General features: G+C 43.7%; 1 protein-coding gene across 1 annotated transcript in view; it reads right to left on the reverse strand.

The window, feature by feature from the left end:
• Positions 1-12,169: 12,169 nt before the first annotated feature.
• Positions 12,170-23,717, reverse strand: part of LOC138581135 (fer-1-like protein 4) — a 1,598,034-nt gene continuing 1,586,486 nt past the window's right edge. Inside the window, exons 44-45 of the mRNA XM_069652231.1 lie at positions 21,564-21,664; positions 12,170-15,968 (exon numbers count right to left, since the gene is read on the reverse strand). Of these exons, the coding sequence (XP_069508332.1) occupies positions 15,788-15,968; positions 21,564-21,664 (282 nt within the window). The 3' untranslated portion in view covers positions 12,170-15,787. The remainder of the gene's footprint in view (positions 15,969-21,563; positions 21,665-23,717) is intronic.

Below are 23,717 nucleotides of genomic sequence, written 5' to 3' on the forward strand. Positions count from 1 at the left end.
CAACAATCTGTAAAAACAGATCAAATTAGTGAATGGATGAAATGTGTTTCTCATGACCCTTCGAAAGCAAACATGATTATGAATATGGCTCAGAGACTCACAGTCAGTTCTAGAGAACAATTACGTATCTATTAATTCAGGGCCTCTTGAGCCCCTGGCATCGGTTTTGCCCATGATCCCCAAGATTATTCGACCTATGGAGTGTGTAGATGATATGGATGCCAAGAAGCATGACTCATGGGTCAGTGTTGACTCCCCTGTGAAAATTGTGCCTAATGATGTTGTGCATTCTACCCAAGATAACCCCTTTGATATGGTCTCCCAACAGGCTCATAAAAAATGCCGAAAAACTTTGGTCCTGAAAAAAACAAAAGCACTAACACATAAATCAACTTCTGTAGTGAAGGTCAACATAGCCAGTAAAAAAGGAACACAAGAGCGAGCTTCCCATCCGGCTCAGACAACCCAAGCAGGTATTACTATACATATGACTGCACAGTCGGAGGGAGGGAGTATTCCATATGTGGCGGCCAAAGTTCCAACTGTGGCCAAGGAGCCAATGCAGGTGGTAGCTACAACTTGTCCTGTAAAAATACCCGAGCTTCCTGCTCTTGCTCCGTCCTGTGGGTATGAACCCTAAAATGAGCTTGTAGAATTACATGAAAAAAAATCATCTGAGTCTTATCCACCAAAAAAATCCTACTCTGCTATTGCTAATCCAATTGTCCCGGCTTGAGCAGATACTTCTGGTATATGCAATAACCCTGCCTCTGCACCTGTGCACGATTTGGGCCTCGAGGAGCGTATGGCAACAATAAAATCTGAGGTAGATGCCTACCTACTCTGAAGAATAACAGAGGTGTTGCTGGGGGTCATTCCGTTGAATGATAATTCACATCCTTTGCGGAAAGAGGGCTCACAATTGCCGTATGCAGACTATGTAAGCAAAGAAGTCTTGACTGCATGTTCCAAAAAATGCCCTGGACCTGAGAATATCAATAACACTGTGGTCCCATCTTTAAGGATGCTCCCATGATGAGAGCAGAAGGTAATTTAAATCTTAAGCCTAGTTCTAACGAGCAGAAAAACACCAACAAAGATAGGTTTGATTCCATCCATACATTGATTCTGAAGTGCCGTGATGGTCCGTTCGAGAAATATGATCTCTGTTGTTCGAGTGTCCTAAATATCTTTGGAGACATTCAAGCGTTTGAAGATCTTTCCCCGAGTGATTTCGATCAAGTTGAATTTTTATGTGATAGAAATCTTTCAATAGTACGATTGTGGATCAAATCAGGGTTGGTTCCTAACACATTATGTTAAACTAAAATGGAACTCTTTAACATGGGCTACTTGCTGGCCCTAGATCCAGCTCGTCAGAATCATAATTTGGCTGATAAAAGTTTAGCTAAATCTACTCCATTGCCAGAGCCAGACTGCTTATGCGCCTTCTGTGCTAGAGAGAATAGCTTGGAGCAAGTTTTGCCATCTACTACCCAATCGTAACCATTAACTGAGAAAAGGGAAAAAATCCGACAAAATGAGAAAAGGGAGGAAATCTCGCTGGCAACCTGGAATACAAGAGGCTTTCTGCATTTAAAATGAGCAGCAAATGATGAGTTAAACCGCTTTGACATTGTGGCATTACAGGAAACCTGGGTGGTACAAACTCCTGTATGGGATGATCATGATCTCATTCTGTTACCAGCCGTCACATCAGGCAAAGGCAGACCTACTTCAGGCCTGCTGGTAGCAGTGAAATCTAGCAGGGGATTTCAAATTTCTGCTTGGTTGTCACCAAACAATTTTATACAACTAGTTAGAATCACTTATGCAACACAAACTTATGCTTTGGTTAATCTATATCGTAACCCAGCCGGGATTACAGATGATACCTTCTATCATGCCTTGCTACCATTTTTGAAAAAACTGCAAAGAACACTGATATTTATGCTATTTTGGTGATGGGTGACTTAAACCTCACGTGTATTCAGTCCGAAAATAAGAAGTCTAGTAGAGAAAGTCAGAGATCGATTCGGTTTGCGGATGAGTTAAATCTTAGAATGGCCAATGGAGCCATTCAAGGTGATATCCTGCCAAACCATACATGGGAAAGAGGTGGGTCCATGTCCACGATTGATTATATTTTTTTGAGTAACAACATTCTTGCAACTGCAAGCAAATTTGCAATAGTAAAACAAATCAAAAGTGACCATCATTTACTATCATTGAATTGGTTTATTTCAGATCAGAGAATAATTAAATCACAGAAGTGGACCAAACAAATGATAGTGGTTAATAATGCAAAAAATCGATTTAGATGGACAAAAGACAAGTTAACATCATTGAATGATTCCATCATGAATAGTCAAATGTTGAATGGGTTTGAGTCATATGTAGATGTACTAGATACATTTAGGAACATCCTACCGTGTACTAGTAGACATTCGAAGACACATAACCATGGCTTTGATCTTGCTTTACAACAGAGGAAAACTGTCTATAAAAGAGAGCTGCAGCAATTACGTAAATTACCTATGGTAGATAGAGATAGGGCAATTAAAGCGGCTAAATGTTTTTATCGTAATTGGGCTCGATCTAGGAAAGCTCATCTTTTCCAAATTGATAGTGAACTCTTCATGTCAGCTTGTCATAATAAAAACTCAGCACAGGTTTCGGAATTGCTTAACAAATGCAACACTAACACTCAAGTTGATCATCAAATCAATGGGGCCACTGAAGCACAATGGCTCTTGCATTTTACCGAACTTTATGCTGATGAGCACATGAGTGTCTTTACTTATACAAATAGATCTTCCCCTCGTTGGTATCTAACCTGTTCTGAAGATATTGTGAAAAATATCAATAAATCATCCTCTTCACAAGCAGCAGGCCCGCATGAGCTCACAAATTATATATTTAGGCAAAATCTGCAACAATGGGCGGCTATTCTTACCAACACTTTTCAACACATTTTGTTATCTAGAAAGATACCCAGGTCCTGGCGCTCCTCATTGATTGTTCCTATATGCAAAAAAGGAGATCGCAAGGAATCGCCCTATTGCTCTGCTGGATGCGCCTGGAAAAATATTTTCACGCTTGGTCCTAAGGGACTTCAACACATGGACCGCTAAGGCGCATCAGTGTGATCCAAAACAAACGGATTTTGTTGCTAGGTTGGGGACCGCTGTTAACTTGATCACCTTGAATGCTATCAAACTGCAAGCCCAAGCAATCAGGCAACTGATTTATTTCGCTTTCGTGGACCTATATTCCGCTTTTGATTCAGTTTCTAGATCTAAGCTTATGAATAAACGAATCAAAGCGGAATGTCCACCCACGCTGAGCGATATCATCTATGCTCTTCACTCAGACACTGCTGTGCATATAAGACTGAACTCCGAGGGTTTGCTATCAGCTGCGATAGCGACAGAACGAGGGCTGAAGCAGGGATGTATTCTTGCATCAGCTCTTTTCAATTTTTTCATCAATGATGTCAAATGCATCTTTGATAAGGTAGTAGCTGATGCCCCAAAAATGAATGGAGTTGAAGTAAAAGCCCTCTGATATGCAGACGACCTTGTACTAGTCTCTAAAACACCTATTGGTTTACAAAACTTGTTGACAGCCCTCTGTAATTACTTCAGCATTAATGAGTTGGTTGTCAACAGCAAAAAAAACAAATTGTCTTGTATGCACCAAGAGGATCCCGCTGAAATAGATTGGAGTGAAAAATCAAGAATACCACCATTGAGGTTGTCCCAAACTATGTATACTTGGGCCTTATCTTTGATGGCCTTCCTTCTGCACATTCCCAATTGGATAAAATTGAACAAAAATTATTCAATTGTCATATGCCAGACAAGATTAATTTTGTTTAAATACGGTAAATTCTCCATTAAGTCCGCCATTATGTTTTGGACTCAAAATGTAGTAGCTACTCTACTGTATGGCCTGGAAACCCCAAAAATAATTCAACCAGGCTTTCCGAACCAACTGGAAGCAAAATTGTGGCATGCAACTCTTCATTTTCCACAGTGCATTCTAGATCCCCGGATGCGCTATGAGCTGGGGTTAACTTCATTAACGGCCATGAACAATTGGCATTTGTGTAGCTTATTTCTGAAATGTCTGCTTTCTGCCTTGAATGATTCTATGCTAGCAATTGTATCTACTTACTTGCTGTCATCGTCTCATGACTTTCCGAAACTGTGGTCTAAACATGTCATGTTTGTAATGGCTAATGCAGACATCACTATTGACATTCTTGTGTTCATTCCAGACCGTGCAAAGAAAAAACTGCATATGATGGACTGGATAAACACAAGAGCAGAATGTCTAAAATATAAAGATTTTAATCATCACGTGTTTGGCCCAAAGAGATACAGAGAGACTGAATCTTATCTCTGTAAAGCACCTACTCCTTTAGTGAGAAATGCCATATTACGCTTTTGTTTTAATTTATGGCCCACACGTGATGTGCAAGCTCGAAGAAATCTAATTAATATTGAAGACAAATGGTGTTGCTTTTGTAACAATCATTCCATTAAGGAAACTCTGGAACATGTGATTGTAGATTGTCCAGAGCTCATGGGATTGAGACAAACACATTTCATTAAGCACATGGCCTATTTCGCACAAATGAAACCAGAAAATAGATGGGTCTCAATACCAGCTACTAAAATTATGAGCATCAGAATTGCCACAGTTAAATTTTTGAATGCTTTAAAATTGGAATAATTGTTGTAAAACTGAGTTGGATAAAAGTATGAAATAATAACAGAAATAACAAATACAGTTGTTGCAGTAAGAGTGTACACCGAGAGACATATCAAGAGAAATTTTATGTGAAATATTACTAAAGGCTTATTTTATTGGATTCTCTTTTTGATATTCCCTTGGTTGTTGTTTTAAGAGTGTTCTTTTTTTGTCTTCCTTTTTCTTTCTTTTCCTTCTTATTTTATCTAAACATATTGAGTTCTAATGTTTAGCTGCAACAACTTGTTTTTTGTTCTTGTTTTTCTGTTTGTTTTGTTCTTATTTGCTCTTTTTTAATTGATTGTCTTCTGTTCAACCAGTTGCTAATTTTGGTTATAAAGATTGCTGAATTTTTTTGTAATAATTGTAAAAGTTCATTAATTTCAGCTAAATTCAATAGAAAAAAGAAAATGGCAATGAGCCTACTTCCCTGCCTGAAATCAATCTGTTTCCTAATTTCTGCAAAGACGTTGGTGCCTTCTTTTTGTTCCCAATTTTTTGGGTAGGGTGCCAGCTACTGCCAGAGGGGGCACCGGTCCGCATACACAACACACACCTCACTGGGGTCTATTAATTCCCTGGCCCAAAACTGTGGATCTGACTGGGGTCTTCCACACGGCCTACCCCATTTTGGCCTGCCTTCCACTTCCCCATAGCCAGTTGTCCAGGTCGGGTAGACACAGTGTCCTTTGGCCCGGAGGATCAAGGCCACAGAGTTAATCAGCCTGGTAAAGACCCTGGGTGCCACATTGGCATGTGTAGGAAAGCATCCTTGAGGTCCAGGGAGCACATCCAGTCTCCCCCACACAGGGACTCCGCTATTAGCACTGGCGTCACCATCTTGAATTTCAGAAGGGGAAGGTAGAGTTTGAGGAATGACAGATCAACCATCACCCTCAGTCCCGGTTGGTTCTTTTTCTGAATGGAGAAGATCCTTGAGTAGAACCCGGATCCCTTCTGAGAGGGGGGGAATCTCCTACACAGTGACCAGAGTCGAGATCTCGATAATCAGAAAGGTTGATGAGCCAATCAGCAGAAGGGGAGGGGAGGTCAGAGGGACTGGGTGGATGGGAAGACGGAAGCCTTTTGAGACCACAGAAATGATACACAGGTCTGAAAATTGGCCTGAACTGTGTGTGAGAATCATGCCTGCCCCCCACTGGACAGCTGTGGATGCCTCCTTCAATTTTATTTCCCCTCTGAGGCTGGTGTTGGGAAGGGTGACAGAAAAAAACCGTTAGGAGTCGACCGCTGTTGCTTGCGCCTATGCAGGCTGGGTGATCTGTCCGGTTTTTGTTCTCTGCGCTTGGGAAACCCCACAGAATCCACCAAATGCTCTTGTCCTGTGCTCCGACCTGCCCTGGGCTTCACCAAAAGTTTTAGCAGCCGACTTGGCCAATCTCGCGCAGGTCTTTGCCATCTGTGAGCTCGCCTTCTTTCTGTTGAGCTCCTCGTCTGTGGAGGAGTGTAATAGATCTACCCCTTCGAATGGGACCTTGAAAATCCGCTGCTGGACATCTGCCCTCATCCAGACAGTACACCTCATGTCAGTGGCTATGCAGATGCCATGCCCCACTTTGTCAATATTGGCTAACGCCGCCTGCATATTGTCTTGCGCCAATCTTGGCCTCGGCCAGACCCACTTTGAAGGAAACCTGCCTGTGTTTGGGCTAATCCAGGAGGAAGACTGACGTTTCTCTCCATAACCTTTGGTTTGCGGCAGACAATATGGTGTCCCTGTTGGCTTGCCTGAGATGCAGGCCTGCATTAGGATAGACCTTCTTCCCAAAGTCCTCGAGTGTCCTGTCTGCTTTTGCTAAGAGGGATGTCGCAGTAGTTGAGGCAGCCGAAGCTTGGGGCTTGGAATACATCAAAGCCGCTGCTATGACTGAAGAATGAGGCTGGGGATGTATGGACAGCAGAATGGCCTTGCCCTTCACCTGCCTACATTTTGCATCCAAGCTTTTATTATCTGGCAGCAAGGAGAGAGGCTTGGTCCAGCTCATTTCAAACAGAGCCTCTATGGACTTTTCTAGGGATATGCCTTGCCTGCTTGATGCCCTTAGCGTGAGAAACTCTGCTAGGACGCCTGCCTCAGGCTACTCCTGCTGAGGCTGCTGTATCCCCAACAACTGTGCCAAACCTGGCAACATATCATGGATGGCTTGAAGTAGACACATCTGCGTCCTAATATTTGTCCATATCTGGGGGGTCACCCTTCCGACTGATCAGGGCCTTACTGTTGTGAACACGTGGTTTTTTCAGGCCCTTCGCGTCCTGTGTTCGGCTGCACTGGGGCCAGTTGAGGGAGTGTGTCTGGGGCACCCTGCTCAACTGGGCTACACCTGGTGGCGGCTACTGAGATGCACTGGGGCTGGCCGCTGCACCGGCATGGCAGGCTGTGCAGGATCATCTCCCTTATGAGGCCCTTTAATATCCATGAGAATTTGCTGCAACCTCATGCGGGTAACACATTTACCAAAAAAAGTACTCCTCGTATTCTGGTGCTTCCTGGCCTGCGGCACTGGGCATGCTTATGGCGGGAGGAGGCCTTCTGGACCCCTGTCTGGGCAGAGTATAATTTTCCTCCATATGCCATACTGATAAAGAAGGCCCTGGGTATGCTGTACGCCATGGTATTTGCAGAGTATTCATCTGTGACCACTCTACTTGTGATGCAAAAGCATGCCTTGGCATAGAGAGCATGCAGCCCTGTGGCCCTTAAGGCTGGGAGGGGCACGTCCCTTCATGCAGCGCCATCTTGTCTCCCGAAGCTGCCAATTTGTTTGCCCCAGCAGGAATGTGCAGAAAACTGGAGTACGGCAAAGATCCTGCACGAGCAGTCCTCTGATTAGCCTTGAGCTGTTACTTGCTACTCGTTTGCACTTCAGGTGCCAACCTGGAAGGCTTAGCACCCTCAGGCCTGCGCCCGGTAGTGCTCGTGCATGAAGGCGCCCCCTTAGGCTTCAACCCGGTGTCAGAGCGATACCCCTTGGGAATACTCCCGGTGCCAGAACCTTGCTGTCCCTCAGTCAGGGAGCCGGTAGGACCCCGCAACCCCCTCAGCCTGTGCGCTGGTAGCTACATGAGCCTCAGGCCCGTGACTGGATCTAAATGATCCCTCTCACTCAGTGGACTCCTCGGAAAGGAATCCCCTTTGCAGGGTGCCTTGGTGAACAGGGTACTTACCTAAGGCCTTGACTTCCGACAAACACATTCCTTAGCTTCTCCAGCGATGACCTGGAAAAAAAGATACCTCCACCTGGCCACTCGATTTTTAAGTGACCACGGGGTAAGCACGTCACACGCGGAAAAGCCTTCCCAACAATGATTTTCCCACAGGCACTGCAGACAGAGGAATTACAAGGGGAAAGGCCTTAACCACTAGCGCAGTGAAGTGGGTCCGCTCCCACCTATGCGTAAAGGAGGACTGAGGTGTAACACTGGAGGGCGGGGCTTGTCGAGTGTACACGGCCGGGCCAGGCCTCCACGTGCCTTTACATTTAATGGGGAAATGCTTTTTTAAGTGAAAAAGGTCTGTTCCCGTCCCTTGCGAGGGACGCCCATGTAGTATGGAGGAAAGGGGATGGGACGTAGGAGTTAGTGTTTTATCTCACCTTAGATGAAAATAGAAATTAGAGACAATACAGCATTGGGGAATTATTGTGTATTTGCCTAGTCTGCTGCTACAGTCACCATGAAAGAAATCACATGCCACATTTAAGATTGGCCCCTTAAATGAGACTTATTTCAAAGTGTGAGTTTTCTAAAAAAAAAAAGAAAAAGTTTCTTAAAAAATGTTTGTTTGTTTATTTTATTTCTATAGCGCTTCGGACACGGGAGTAAAAGGGCGCTTAGTAAAAGTTACAAGGCACAGTACATGGTAATAAGCAGTGATAATAGGACAACTTGAACAAGTTATATACAGAATATACAGACAGTGGATGTGATAGCAAGCAGTAATGACATAAATGAGGCATGTGCAATAAGTACAGTTTATAGCTAAGTCTAACTTCGAGGTTGACTTTTTGTCAGAAGCCACCCGATGGCAAGTTTCCTGAACGACTGGGAGGATTTGGATGACTTAATATTCAGTGGCAGGGCGTTCCAGAGTTGGGTGGCGAGGACATTGAAGCTCGAACCTCCGGCTCTTTTAGAGGTAAATCTAGGTACTGTGAGACATAGGGTATTGGAAGATCTCGTGGTTCTGATGGAGGATTTCATGGTGAATTTGTTAGTCAGGTAGGGGGGGCTAGAAGGTTAAGAGCTTTGTAAGTGAGGCAGAGTGTTTTTAGATCGATATTATGTTGGATGGTGAGCCATTTGAAGGTGGTTCTCGTGGCAGAGATGTGCTCACGCCTGGGAATGTTTAGCGCTGCCCGTAGCGCATTGTTTTGAAGGACTTGGAGTTTACTAATTATCGCTTGGTTGGCACCTAAATAGAGGCTTTTGCAGTAGTCTAACTTAGATTGTATAAGAGCTCTGGCTAGCGTGAGGCAACTGTTAGGGGAAAGAAATGGTCTACAGGCTCTGATTAGTTTTCCAGTATAGACAGTGGTAGAAGCGGTCGAGTTAACTTGCTTAGTGAGGTTAATATTGGCATCAAGCTAGAAGCCAAGTGTTTTCACGTTTTTGGCGACCGGGATGGTATTGCCATCAATTATGATGTCGGAGTAGTTGGGACTTCGTTTTTGTAAGATGTTCGGTGAACCAACAATGAGCAGTTCAGTCTTCTCGTCATTCAGGCAAAGACCGTGTGTGGCCATCCATGCCTGAATGACAGAGAAGATTTCAGTGATCCTAGCTACATCAGTATTGTAATTGCCCGAGATGGTGAGGAGTATCTGGGTGTCATCCGCGTAGTTTGTGTAGGTGGCACCCAGACGATCCAATTTATCAAAGAGGGGCTTTGTGAATATATTGTATAGGGTAGGTGAAACACATGAGCCTTGTGGGACACCACACGTGATAGGGATAGGGTCTGCTGCTGCCACCGGAGAGAAGACTCTCAAAGTTCTATTGGCCAACAAGGACTGTATTCACGTGACAGCAGAGGGGGCAAAGTGGGCGGCAGAGGAGAGGTGGTTGCAGAGTATTTTATGATCGACCAGGTCGAAGGCTGCTGAGAGATCTAAGAGGAGTAGGATGGCAGCCTTGCCCTTATCTTTGATTTCGTCAATCTGACTTTTAAGATCAACAAGGGCAGTTTCTGTTCCATGTTGAGGCCGGAAGCCAGACTGACGTAATCCGAGTAATTGGTTAAACTCTAGGTAATGCTGAATTTGCAAGTAAGCAACTCTCGTCAAGGATTTTTAACAGGAAGGGAACGGTTGTGATAGGCCTGTAATTAGTGGGGATGGCTGGGTCCAAGGTCTGTTTTTTTAGGAGCGGGAGGACCCATGACTGTTCCAAATTGTTGGGTACCGAATTAGTGGAGAATGACACGTTTATGAGCTTAGAAATGAAGGGGGCGAGGTCTCTTGCTGCATCTTTTATGATCTGTGCGGGGCCACTGTCCCCTTTGCAGTTTGATGGTTTGAGGGAGGTTATGATTTTTTGCACTTCTAGTACGGTTGCTTTTTTGAAGGTGAAGCCATGGTTAGTGTTAGCAGTGGTGGGTGGGCTAAGGATTGGGGGGCTAGGGGTGGGGCTACTATTGGAAAGTTGTAGTCTTTTATTTTCAATTTTTGTTTGTAGGCCAGTGATTTTGTTCGCAAGGGCATCTTGGATACAAGCGCACCAGAGTTGGTCCTTCACTGACATGTCCGTAGGTGGATTGGGGTTTTCTAACTCCTTCAGGATGGTGAATAATTCTTTGGTACTGGAACTTGCATTACTTATTCTTATATTGTAGGCTTCCTTTTTAGTGCGAATTATTTCTTTTTTTATAAAGGGAGGATGCATTTGTGAGATTGATTTTGTGTTCCTCTGATGGATTCATTTTCCAAAGGGTTTCCATTTTGGACTTTTTATTTCTTAGTATTTTAAGTTCTGGTGTGTACCAGGAGTTAAGATGTGCTTTGGGTTTACCTTTGCGTAGTTTTAGAGGGACAACAAGGTCGATGGCTTTGGTCATGGCATTATTGTAGGTGTCTATTAGTAAGTTGAGGTCCGATGTGTTAGGGATCATGTTTAGGGTGGGTAGAACCATTGGTATGAGGGCTTCAGCTGTGATGTTCTGCTTATTTCTCGTCAGGCATGCTGGGGCAGGTGGGCACTGTATGTGGTGTGGGTTATTAGTGCTAATGTCAAATGAAAGTAGGAAGTGGTCGGTCCATATGAGAGGTTGGGGGTCCTTGCAGATAATGTTACAGTTGTGGGCAGCGAGCCAGTCTAAGGTTCTGCTTTTCTGATGTGTAGGTAAGGTGTTAAGTTGAATGTAGTTGTGTTCGCAAAGCGCAATAGCAAGGGCGGATGCTGGAATGTCGTGGGGATCATTGTATCCCAAGTTAAAATCACCTAGAATAATATTCTGTGATAGAGGTTTAGATTTATTTAGCTATGAGGGAAGTTATATCTTCCTCGAAGGAACCTATGGGACCAGGGGGTCTGTATATTAGTTCCAGGGTGATAGAGTTCTTAGGGGTAGTTTGAATTTTAATGGATAGGTGTTCACAGGAATTTAGAGGAAGGGAGGTCACAGATCTGATGTCAAGCGAGGATTTGAATATAAGTGCTACACCTCCTCCACGGGCATTAGGTCTGTCGGCCCTGAGGATGGAGTAGTTGTCTGGAACCGCAAGGGTTAGAGAGGGACCTGCTGCATCACGAAGCAAGGTTTCTGTGGTGGCGAGGAAATCCAAGTCTGCTGAACGGATGATATCGGCAATTTCCGTAGGGTTGGCCACAAGGGATCTAACATTAAGTAAGGCTCCTTTGAGTGGCACAGAGTTTGCAATGGTGCTTTTATTAGTGATTTTTAGTTGTAGGATTGTTGGTCCTTTTGCTAAGTAAAGTGGGGAGTCTACAACCTAGTCTTTGTATATGCCTGGTCTGCTGCTATAGTCACCATGAAAGCAATCACATGCCACATTTAAGACTGGCCCCTTAAATGAGACTTATTTCAAAGTGTGAGTTTTCTAAAAAAAAAAAGAAAAAGTTTCTTAAAAATTGTAAATAACAAATGATGTCAAACCCGTTTAGATTACCTGTTTTTGTGTCTAAACCTTCCCATCCTGTGTTTCTGTCAGAATTGAAAATTGAACACCTTCTTACTACTGCCTGAGCTGTTTTATGTATACCGACAAGAAGCAATCTGAGTCCGAGATCATGAACAAGCAGGTTTTGGCACAGCTGGGTGTCTGCATCAATTTACTTCATAATCGTTTGCATTCCGTTGGTGGGAGCCCCCATCTCTATAGTGTCACTGAAATCTTCCCAAAAAGGAAATTAAAAAGGATAACTACATGAGAAATATTGCATCTGTATTTATTGGGAAAAATATGTTTCAAACAGAAGCACGTACATAGACAAATACAGCACAAAAAAAGCAATTGCATAATCGCTTGACTTGCAAATTAGAACATTAGTAAAGTGCAATGATCTGGGTGTTAAGGGCGGGTGAGTCAGGATATATATCAGGGATGAAACATACAAAAAATGGGCACAGGGGAACCTTTCCAGAAAGCATGCAATAAATTACCATAGGGAGCTGAGGCGTGGGAATATTCGTGGGAAATGTGGTTTGATTGTTAGGGGGGATTCTCAATGAGGAAGACATGTGATTTAGGTACTAATTTGAATGCATGGATGTGGGCAGGGAGTTCCAGTGAAATGGGGTGAGTAGAGAGAAGGAGCAGAAGTAAGAGAGTGCATGGGGAGGTTGTGAAACAGGGAGAGTGAGAAGAGTGCAAGATCAAAGGGCCTGAGTGGGGGAGCAGCAAGAGATAATAGCTGTTAGGTGGTGTTGTGGGTAGCGGGTTAGGTCAAGAAAAGATGTGAAGATCAGGAGTAGGAATTTGAAGTGGGACTGGTTAGGCATGGAGCGCTACCTTGCCTGAAGGCGGTCTGGAGGTGTGGGAGAGAAACCAGAAACGTTATGGAATCTGCAAGCTGCGAAATTAGATATTTTGAAAAGAGAGGGAAAGTAGAGAAGGAGTTCTGGGAGAAAGTTTGAGCAGTCACCAAGTCCACTAAGTGCAAGGGTAGAGATAAGAGCTTTAGTAGAAGTATAGGTAAAAGCAGAGGGTGAATTTCCTGATGTTCAGCAGGTTAATTATAGCAGCTGTAGCAGAAGGTGTGAGAGATTGCTAACACTTTAGAACACTTACTAAGAGCACTGCAGCGTTGTGTGGCTTGGCCTAGGGGGTTAGACAGTTAGGGAGAAAGGGACATATGAGAAAGGAGAAGGGATTGGGCATTCAGTGAAGAGAGATACATGGCTTCGGTCTTGGAAGCATTGAGCATCAGACAGCGAAGGGCCTTCCAGTGGCGGATGGCGAAAAGACAGGCAGAGATCTTGGAGGAGAGTTCATGAGTTAAGGATGGGAATGATAATAAGATTTGGAAGTCATCCGCAAAGAGGTTGCAGGAAAAACCAACTGAGGAGATACACATTTCACAAGGGGAGGAGTGTATTGTAAACAGAAGAGGGCTAAGGACAACAACATGTGGCCACTAGCAGGACAGAGAGGAAAGGGGATGATCAGTAATGTTGAACTCCACAGAGGGGTCAAGGGGAAGAAGGCTACAGGCAAATTTAAGGTGGTAGCTAGTTGTGAGTAGGTTAGAGACATGAGTGAACACTGTTTCCAAGGAGAGAGAGTAATAGAATCCTGGGGAAACTCGGTCATATAAACCAATGGTTTGTATGTGATGAGTGATCTTAGTGAAGGCCACTAGTTCAAAGATTAAGGGGCATTGAGGGATATAAGAGACTGGTAGAATGTGTTAGTGGACTATTGAGATACGCAGCAGGTTGTTTAAAGCTAGGCAGAACAGTCAGGACTTTGAAACAGTTGGTGAAAACCCCGTAGGGGGAGGGAGGAGCCGGTGAACAGTGCTAATGCTTTGATCGTTTTTGGATCTAAGGGGTCCACTGAAGCACATCATGGGTTGGCTTTAAGGAGAATGGGTGCCATCTCTGTAGGCGAGCTTGTGGGGAGCGAATGAAGGTGGAGACTGGTAGATGAGAGTGGGGTGAAGAGAAAGAGAATGGTGTGCGAGGGAGAGGAGGACTTTAAGGGTGCTGATGATCTTGGAGATTGCTACAGAAAAGTAGAGGGAGAAGTCATTAGCAGATAGGGAGGATGTTTTTTCAAGCGTGGCACAGTGGGCTAGCATGGCTTGGAGGGTGGGAAGAGTTGCAAGTGTGTGAGCAAAGAGAGAAAATTAGGCGAATAAAGTAACTTGATTTTTCATTGTCTAGGGAAGATGTAAGTATGAGGTGCAGTCAATGAGAAGATGGGGTAGTGGGATTTATACCAGCAGTAGAAGTGGGGATGCGCATCCATATACAGATGATGAATCGCTGAGTTGATCCAGGCCTGGGTGTTGGTGGGATAAAGTTGCAGATAAGGAAGTGGTGCTTATCTGAGGAGCTAAGAGGCAGACTGAAGTCAAGGAATGTTTGGTCGATGGAGGAGGCATGAGGCGGGAGGATCAGATTTCTTCAAGATAGGGAGCAATATAGTCAGGTTTAAATTTAGATCTGGAGATAGGAGAGCTTGGACAAGGAAAGAGAGGAGGAGGAACAGATATTTAATAGTGAACTAGGGCATGCTCAGAACAGGAAGGGCCAATGGTTGGGCTGGCAGTGAGCAGCGACAATGTAAGCAATGCCAGCTTAAGGGAGTAGACTCAAATGTAGGTAGGTCAATCATCAATGGAGATGATGAACCAGTCTGACAGGTGTTATTCAAGGTTGACCTGTTGAGAGCAGGATATGTTAGAAAAGTTGAAGTCACCCATGAGTACATTTGGGGCAGTGGCTAGAAGGGTGTCGAGAAGGAGGGTCAGGACAAAGAATAAGGAGCTGAAAGGGCCATGCCCTGTAAAGGAGATGGTGAATGAGGGGTGGGCACCAGCAGTTAGGTAGTAGTATGCTCGAACGAGAAATGGAGAAAGTCACTACATCACAGTCATGCCTTATCACTCTGCAAGATGATAGGATGGCTGTGCTATGGTGACACTGTATGTGGAGTGAGGATAATGATGTTCTATACACATATGTACACTGGTTCATTGTCAGAAAGTGGGAATAATGGACAACTCTAGGACAAATGTACAGACACAATAAATGTACATACAATTGAATACATATTGGCACATACAAAATGTCTTAAATCAAAGTCATCTATCATTCAAAATTAGTTTAAGAAAATAAGAATACAATATTAGAAAAATATAATATGGATATACAAAAAATACATGCCAGTAACCTTTGGAGAATGCGATGAATTCCTTGAGGTAACTATCTAAATAAGGTTGACTACCACAACCTTGGTATGACTACCAGAGCAATTGGTATCTCACCTTGCTGTATACCAATTCAGGCTTTGGTGCAAATAGGCAGCTGACAGTGTCAGGAAACTCATTGGCTGTATCAGACAGTAGTAAATGTCCCATTTGGACTGTTACGGTATAGTGCAATATGCTTGGTATGCAACGTGGAAAAAGAAGCAAGTGTTCTTAAGAAGCCAACTTGTTTCCTGGTGAGGTCCCAAAGTAGATCCTTTCGTGCTTTTGAAAAGGTAGATGAAAAAGTCCAAAATTACAAATCCAGCTTGATTACGGCAATTACTGTTTTTTCTTTGAGGGTGAAAATAACAAAAGATTCTTGTACTTTTCATACACGTTCATCACATTAGTCTGTGTTATGGCTACATTCCTCATAAAGGCACCTACATTGAAATGAAACCCAAAAGTTACCTGAAACAGTGTACTATTTCTTCCTTTGAATCAATGCAATTTGCCTTCAAATTTTGAACACACATGTTCTAAAGATGGATTGGTTTCAGTGCAATGAGGTACTAATATGCCATTCGTAAATTGATCATAGTGATATGTTCTTTCTCTTCAAAGCATCTTTTCACCCATTGATGATTTTCTCGCTAATGTATCCGGGCATTGTGTAGAGGATGAGGAAAAGAAATACTGCCAGAATCACGATAATCAGTAAAGCAATGATATACTTCTTGTATCGCTTCCAAATGAAAAAGATGAAAGTCTTCAAGGGGTTCACAAACCAGTTGAAAGATGTTTTTGGACGGCTGTATGGGGAAAAATAACATACATTTAAAAAAAATAGTTTTCACTCGTGTTTTTTAAAGTTTTCACTCATTCATCATGATAATAGAAATAATTCCCTCAGTACAACTGACTTCTGTGTCTGGAAAGATGTATTGATACGGGTGGAAAGGGAGGAGTAACACAGTACGTGGTTCATACTCTTACCAACCGATTTGTATGAGCCACTGCATGATGTGGTGTCAGTCATTGGGCATCCGGGCATACCTTGTGTTCCTGTGCCTGTTAAATTATCATGCAGTGAATCCGTTTTGATGTCCCCCATGTGCGCTGAATAAACAGCGGATATCCGTTATGGCGACCACCATGAAAAGACATGATGGCCATCATTACTATTGATTTGTGTGCTCTGTGCTACCTTTGCAGGTGCTAAAAAGAGCATCCTCCACATTTTTGGTGAATACATTTAGGGATCACAAGACAAACTTCCTTGTCTCTCTCTTTACAATATCTTATAGATATTAAGGGCCGAAATTGAGAAGGGCCTGGTGCACCAAACTGACCAATTTCATTTATATTTTATTTTTGACCGGCAGCCAGTAATTTTTTATTTTTCTTCAAATCAGGTAGGCATTCTCCCAAAGTTTGAGATTCTATATGGCTCGGGCTGTCCTGTTTAAGTTTTTGCAGTTTTTGTAATAATTTTGGTTGTAGGCCGCATTGGCCAGTTTAGTCAAGATAGTGCAGTCAGGATTGTATAGCCAGGATACAATTATTAGTGTAAAAAGAAAAAGTATGTGCGGGAGATCTAAGTAGGGAATTATATTTCTGCATGTGAAGATGACAAGTTTATGTTTTTATCAGCTGATTCAATTACATTCCCTCAGATAGATTATCATCCACTAGGATTCACAGATTTTTGAATTTAGGGACTGTTAATGGGGCCTGACTAGCGTGTCAAGGCAAGGAAGAGCAAATTACTTTTCATTCTGATGGATTTGTCCTTCTTCCCACACATTCCTCTCAGATATATCTTCCCCAGGGCCAACTGTGATTGGAAACCTTTCCACTCGCCAGGGGGTACAGTGCAGCTCTGCGTCAGCACTGCAGAGGATCATTGGGCACTCATGACACTGGGCAAGATATTAAGGAAGTACATATGGCCTCAGCAGCAGCCCCCTAGGCCTCAGTGCCACCTTTTCCCCTGGCATTCAACAGTTGTGGGACCACAGGAGAGCAAGAGGGGAACACACTATCTGTCTTGAGGGGCGGCTGAGAGGAATATGAGAAATCTGTAAGAGGAAGGACTATTTACCAAAAGATAAGTCAATTGTTCTTCTAATGGATTACCTCCTCTCACAGGTCCATGCTCTTAGATGTACTCCTAAAGCAGTACAGGACCTTGAGGAAGGAGGAGATACAAAACCACCACCTAGACTGGAAAACTCTGGAGCACTGCTTGACCAAAGCAGACCACCTTAACGACAAGGAACCAAGGAAGCAGTGCTTTGCACACATGTGCAGAGAAGAACACATATCCACCAGATAGATTTCCAAAACAGGGGCATCTCTCTGCAGGGCAGAGGTAGCCACTAAGCCTCTGTTAGAATAGCCCTGGAGCATTTCTGGCAACTCTATCCAAGACAGATTATAAGCAATAAAATGTAAAATGCATAGGATGATTCACCTGGACTGTATCAGTTTGGTAACAGCCTTATCTGTACAAAATCAAATTTAACCAACAAAGAGTTGGTAATCCTTTCTAATCACCCTCAAGTGAGATGATCACCCTCAAGTGAGAGGCATAGTAACCTGAGAGCCTTCCTCGGGTCCAGATGGTGAAACCTCCTCCACCTTGTAATTGGTTATTTATAACACACATAATATCTAGAAGTGAGGACCCCGGGATCAAACCTGTCTTGCTCCGGCATTGTCTTGGCTCCAAGGTGAGCGCGTTGTGCCATAGCTATCCTCCCGTGACCTTAGATGGATGAAGTGAAGGGGAGAAAACAGGAAGTTGAATATTCTCTGAGAGATGGGAATCTGACACAACCTTGGGGAGGAAGGGCTGTCCCGCTCTCAGATTTACTTTCTCCTAATAGAAAATAAATTATGGAAGCCTCACAGACAGAGGGCAGATCTCAGTCATCAACCTAGTGGAAGTGATGGCCACCAGGAAAGTCCACTTAAAGAGGAGCAACCTCAAAGAAAAAGAATCCATTAGTCCAAATTAAGTCTCCATGAGAAATTTTAAAATAAGATTCAAATCCCACGCAGGAACAATAAACTGATGTGGCAGAAGCTGGGTAGATAATCCTTTCAAAAATTGGGTCCTCTTAAAGACCTAAATAGATGCCAGGTACCCACTCAAAGTGCCAATCGGAAGGCTCTACCACCGCATAGATATCAGGAAATGTAGAAAAGTAGAGGTGCAACAGATTAAGTGAGCCAGATCTTGCTCTGGTCACCAAGCTAAACATGCATAGTTGCCAACATGATCCATTCCAGTCTGTAGCCATGAGGTCCACCCGAGAGGTTCCCCAATAGAACTGGCAGAGCTCCCACTCATGGAAGACAGAAATCATACTGCTCATGGCATCTGCAACCACATACTCTGTCTTGGCAAGATGATCAGCCAGAGAAATGTCATTCGACAGAGCCTTGAACCACAGTTGAATTGCTTCCAAGCAAAGTTTCACTCATCACATACCACCTTGCTTGTTGGGGTAGTTCATGGCCACCATGTCATCTGTCAAAATCAGGACACACTTACCCTGCACAGAAAGGAGTAAGGCAACCAGGGCTCGCCTGATGGCCCAGCAGATCGATGTGTGTTGTCTAAGAGATTTCACAAATGGGCTAAGCGTCTAATTATTTTCACAAACAGACGACATGCAGTCGGTGTGCCTCTCTTCTATGGCTGCAGAGATATTTGCTGCTGCTGTGCACTACCAGGTCACTTCCACTGTCACCAACACCTGGCTGGCGCAAATAGAAACCTAATACAAGGCGCAATCTTGAACAGCGTACCATCTTTTGCCCCCTTGCATGGAAGCACCTATGTTCATATGCCTGGTCACCAAAGAGTTCAGAAATTACTTTCATGAACAGGAAATATTGCAATTTATATTAACAAGACAAATCCACATAGCCTATATCTGTGGAACAGAAATCATTGCTTTCTTTTTGCAATGGGATCAGGGCACTTAAATCACTATTCCATGTGTACTGGTCAAAAGAACAATAGAGGAGGTGGAACCAACGAGGATACGGAGAAGCAGCCTCTTCGCTGAGCCCAGTGAGGGCTCTTATTCTAGAGCAGCAGTGGCTGTTTCCGGCTCAAGTTCTGGCGTCAGTAACCCAATATTTGGAAGCTAAACTGAGTAGATTCAGATGCACTCATAGATTTTCTTAATGGACATCGGGCCCTTCCATGCACCTACATGTACACTAAGGTGGCTACAGTCATTATACAAAGGTTCTGGTGAATTCCCCACATGGTGGAATGGAAGTTGTACCCCATCAGAGACATTCAGAGATCAAGAGGCCTTGTATGGAAAGAGCTAATGGACTTCACTTGAGAGCCAGCTGCTGTCAGGACAATGGTCAGCAAAATTGAGAGTTGGAGATGTCTACGGCTTGAACACTGGGAGCAATGTGACTCTTGATGGATGACACTGAGAGCTCCAGAGTTGTATAGTAAAGTTGGTTATTCCCCTCCCCATGTCCACACTGCATTAGGAGTTAACAACTCTCAGATTCAGTTGCAGAGAGGAGACTGAAGTGTCTACGCATTCACAAAGTAGGGACCAAGGGCGGTGCAAGATTGTCAGGCAAGCTTAGAGGGGAGGATGCCAGAGACTCCTGGAGGGAATACTGACTTCCTTTTTAATTGAGAAAACTGTTAAGTGCCTAGCTACCACAGCACCAAATGAGTAGAGCCAGAGATGGATGTGTGCCAATACCACTAGAGAGTTCTACTTTGCAAGGATTTTTTAAGTATTGGCTGGGGTTTTTGAAGTGTGTCAAATGATATAGATGTAACACCTCTTGGTGGTAGAGTTACCCTGATGACACTACAAATAAACAGCTTTGTGACAGATCAGTGTTTGCAGTATTGTGTGGGTTTTATTTACAAAAGTTATTTGAATGATTACTGCTAATAGGAAAGGTGAACTGAAAAATGCTCCCAAGGTGAATAGATTTAATTTGGGGTAAAATAGAATGGGCCTGGCTGATTCTGGGGTAAGCACTAAGGAGCTACTGTACTGTGGTGAGGGTTACGCTAGAGCAGTTGTTTCAGGGTGGTGGATCAATTGCTTTTTGGAATTAATAGCGAAGGGAGGTCTAGCCTTATTATGGAAGTCCTATGATTTGAGGTTGGTTGCTTTAGTGTAAATAGGGGGCTCACAGAGTTAGTTCTAGTTAACTATATTTTGAACTTTTTGGGCAATGTGATTTTGTGCCTTTCTGTCTTTTCCAGTATCCGTCCTGCCCTACGATCTAGTCAGGGCGGCCAAGGGTGCTAGGAGTTCTACAATTTGAATATTGATAAGGGGAATATAAAAAATACAACATTTTGATAATCTATGAGTGCTGGAAATTAGTACTCTCTGTATGGAGAGCAGACAATAAGGGTGTCATCACCAGTTTGGTGTGTTTGCTGTGCTAATACCACCAACATGAATTACCATCACTGACTGTGTTAACACTTATTTACTGCCTAATTCGGTGTTACTATTATTTCCCATTTTGGAGTCACATGGGACCCCACTGCGGACAGGCAGGCTTAATGCATGCGGTAATTCAGCCTGAATCATTACTACCATTGTGTGTGGCGATAATACCTCCACTTACAGCCTGGTATTTTCTATGTGGGTGCTCAAACCCATATCTGTGCTGGACAGTAAAACAGGCGGTATTTCGAAATACTGCCTTTTTTCAGTTACGGCACAACTGGTCATGGGGCCTTAAGTGTTACACCACTGATGTTTTGTGCATGTCTTCGAAATGTTTCAGTAAACAATTCTTGACAAATGAAAAGGAACAACAGAGAAAGGCTGTGGTAGTGCCTATCTTACCAGTAGATAGGCAATAGATAGCAGAAACATTCTATTTAGAGGGCTGCAACAATGTGCCTTGCCTGGCACAGTAAGGAGGAATCAACATAGCTGCACCAGAGATTGCTTAACCAGGACAGTGATGTGAAATGCAGGCAGAAGAGATAGGGGCACAGCAAAGAGGCAGATTTTGATTTTGCAATACAACTAGTTTCCCTGGTGATTGTGGCACATGGGACCGTTTATTAGGCGTAATTTGTGCAGCAGTTGAGTGTCTACATATAAATACTTTTTTTGCTTTTCACAGTACTCTGAGTAGACTTGACATCATTTGACAATTGAAATCCTAGTCCTTTTAATCTCATTCACACATCTCATTCACTAGGTATCAGAATCACACAATATGGTGCTGCCCACTGATGCAGGCATGAATGAAAGCACTGACGAGCTTGAGGGAAGGTGAGCTAAGAGAACTAGATTTATAAATATATCAGTTTATAAGGGTATATGAATGGGGCAGGGAGGCCAAGTATAGGCGCAAGCCGAATGAATACATACTTTGGTTTCTCCAGTGGTTCTGGCTCTTTACGTCCAAGGCCAACAGGACTCTTTTCAGCTTCCTCCACAGTGAGCAGCTGGAACTCAGCTTCTACCTTCCCCTGTAACGAATAACCATCAGATCAGTAACACGTACACATTATCCATAGAAATACCTGAAGGTAAACCCAGAATGATACAATTGCATAACAGGGTGTATCTTCTGAAGGAAGAGTTGGCACTGTACCACTGAATCTCACCCAACAGAACAAGCCCCAGGCACGGATAAGCAGTCACATAATACTCTGGAAATTCAAAAGTTGGTGGGTTTAAATCACTGAATGAGTCATACAGGCTAATATTTTTGTGACATTTGGCAAGGGAAGGGGATCTCCAGTCACCTGATTTCTGGCTTACTTCCCTATATCATTCCCACCGTCTAGCAACAATACCAACCTTAGCACAGTGACCTCACAGCCTGTCACTCTAATTTCACAGTATACCCCAAAAATCCTGGCCCCCTTGTCCTCTTCACACCACACAGCCCCAAACAAAAATCACAGACACTTTTCACTCATTGACTGATAGTCCTCGGTGCACTGCAGGGATGTACTGACAGACACCTGTTATGCTGTCGCCCTCACCATCTTCTTTCTTGACAAACTGATGCCAAGCACCACTTGAGGGCTAGGTTCAATTCTTGGTTGACCTCACAGTCCTCATATGATCACTACCGCATTTGGAGGATTTACAAGGACGGTAATGGCACTCCAGTCTGAGCCTAAACTAGGTCTGATTGAAGGAGATTGGCTCCACCCGTAATGTACTTGCCCAAACTCATGTCCAAAAAAACAAAATCAAAGACACATGGGAAATAGCTAAGGGATTAGACCCTTTTCCAAGTCTATTGTAGCAGCATGGTCAGTGAGAAAGCACACCAGTCGAGGTTGAAGGTGCTCAGGGCGAGCAGGCATTTCGGTGAGGTATGATTGGGTGGGAGGCTTCTGCAGGCAGGATGCGGCAGAGGGCAGGAGACAAGGAATTATTATTTGAATTATAATTGTTCTTTTATAACACGCTTAATACCAGCGATTGGTTTCGAAGGGCCGGATGAAGATACAAACCTGTCGCGCTGTGTTGTCTTGCTTCCAAGACAAACACGTTGCCCATCAGCTATCCTTCCTCCCCCAGTCGAAATAATTTCAACACTTGGGGAAGGTGATTGGGTGGATGGGAGTATGTGGCCAGTTAGTGTCAGATTGAGCCAGTGTTCCCAGCCACCTGATTAGCTGTGCACCCTCCCACGAGTGCAATCAAATATGATGTTATAATTCTGATTTATAATTTGCAAACCTGGCACGCAAGCAGTGGCTCACTGTACTGTATGAGAGTGCTAAAGGCATCAGAGGAGGAAATTCTGTGAGAGGGATGTATGGAATGTGATTCTCCATGGGGCATTAAACTCTATTGGCATGCATGCCTCCACTCACAAAAGCATGGGAGTAAAATAAGGGGTCCTCCATTGCCCATGGGTCCTCTTGGCCACGTTCTGATCATTCAAGAGAAAGTCTGTGGGGTTTGTTTCCACCTGGCAGTCCAGGAGAGCTATCTAGAGTGGTGCTGCAGATTCTGGTATGCACATTGATGCAGTACATTGGATGGGAATGCTGTCTCTAAAAAGGGATGCCACCCTGCTGGTTGAAACGAGTGGTGAGGTTTGAAGTCAATTGTCGCGGCAGACAATACACTACTGGACGTGTGAGGTTTGATACATGACTAGAGTTGTTGATTGGTGTGATGCCTGGTAACAGCTTTTGACGCGCCCACGGGGAGGAAAGAACCTGTGTAATGAGAGTGAGAGTTTCCCTCTCTGTCTTGCCTGGACGTCCCCCTCTTGACACAGCTGTGCTAGCTAGGATGTGAACTTTATGGTCTTTCCACAAATCCGACAGTTCCTATCTTGTCTATCGATTTGTCTTAACGGGCCCTACCTATGCAAGGACCCCAACAGGTTGAATTAAAAATGCATAAACATATGACGGTATTTCAGATTTGGCAACCTAGTCAAATATAGGAGCACACTTTTATAATGCTTGCAGCAAATCCAAAGTACAATTTAGAATTCACAATTTGTTCATCATCGTTAGACCATTTATACCAATTTGATCTTATTAA

The sequence above is a fragment of the Ambystoma mexicanum genome, chromosome 3p (genome assembly GCF_040938575.1).
Source record: "Ambystoma mexicanum isolate Mex_15411 chromosome 3p, UKY_AmexF1_1, whole genome shotgun sequence".
NCBI classification, from domain to species: Eukaryota; Metazoa; Chordata; class Amphibia; order Caudata; family Ambystomatidae; genus Ambystoma; species Ambystoma mexicanum.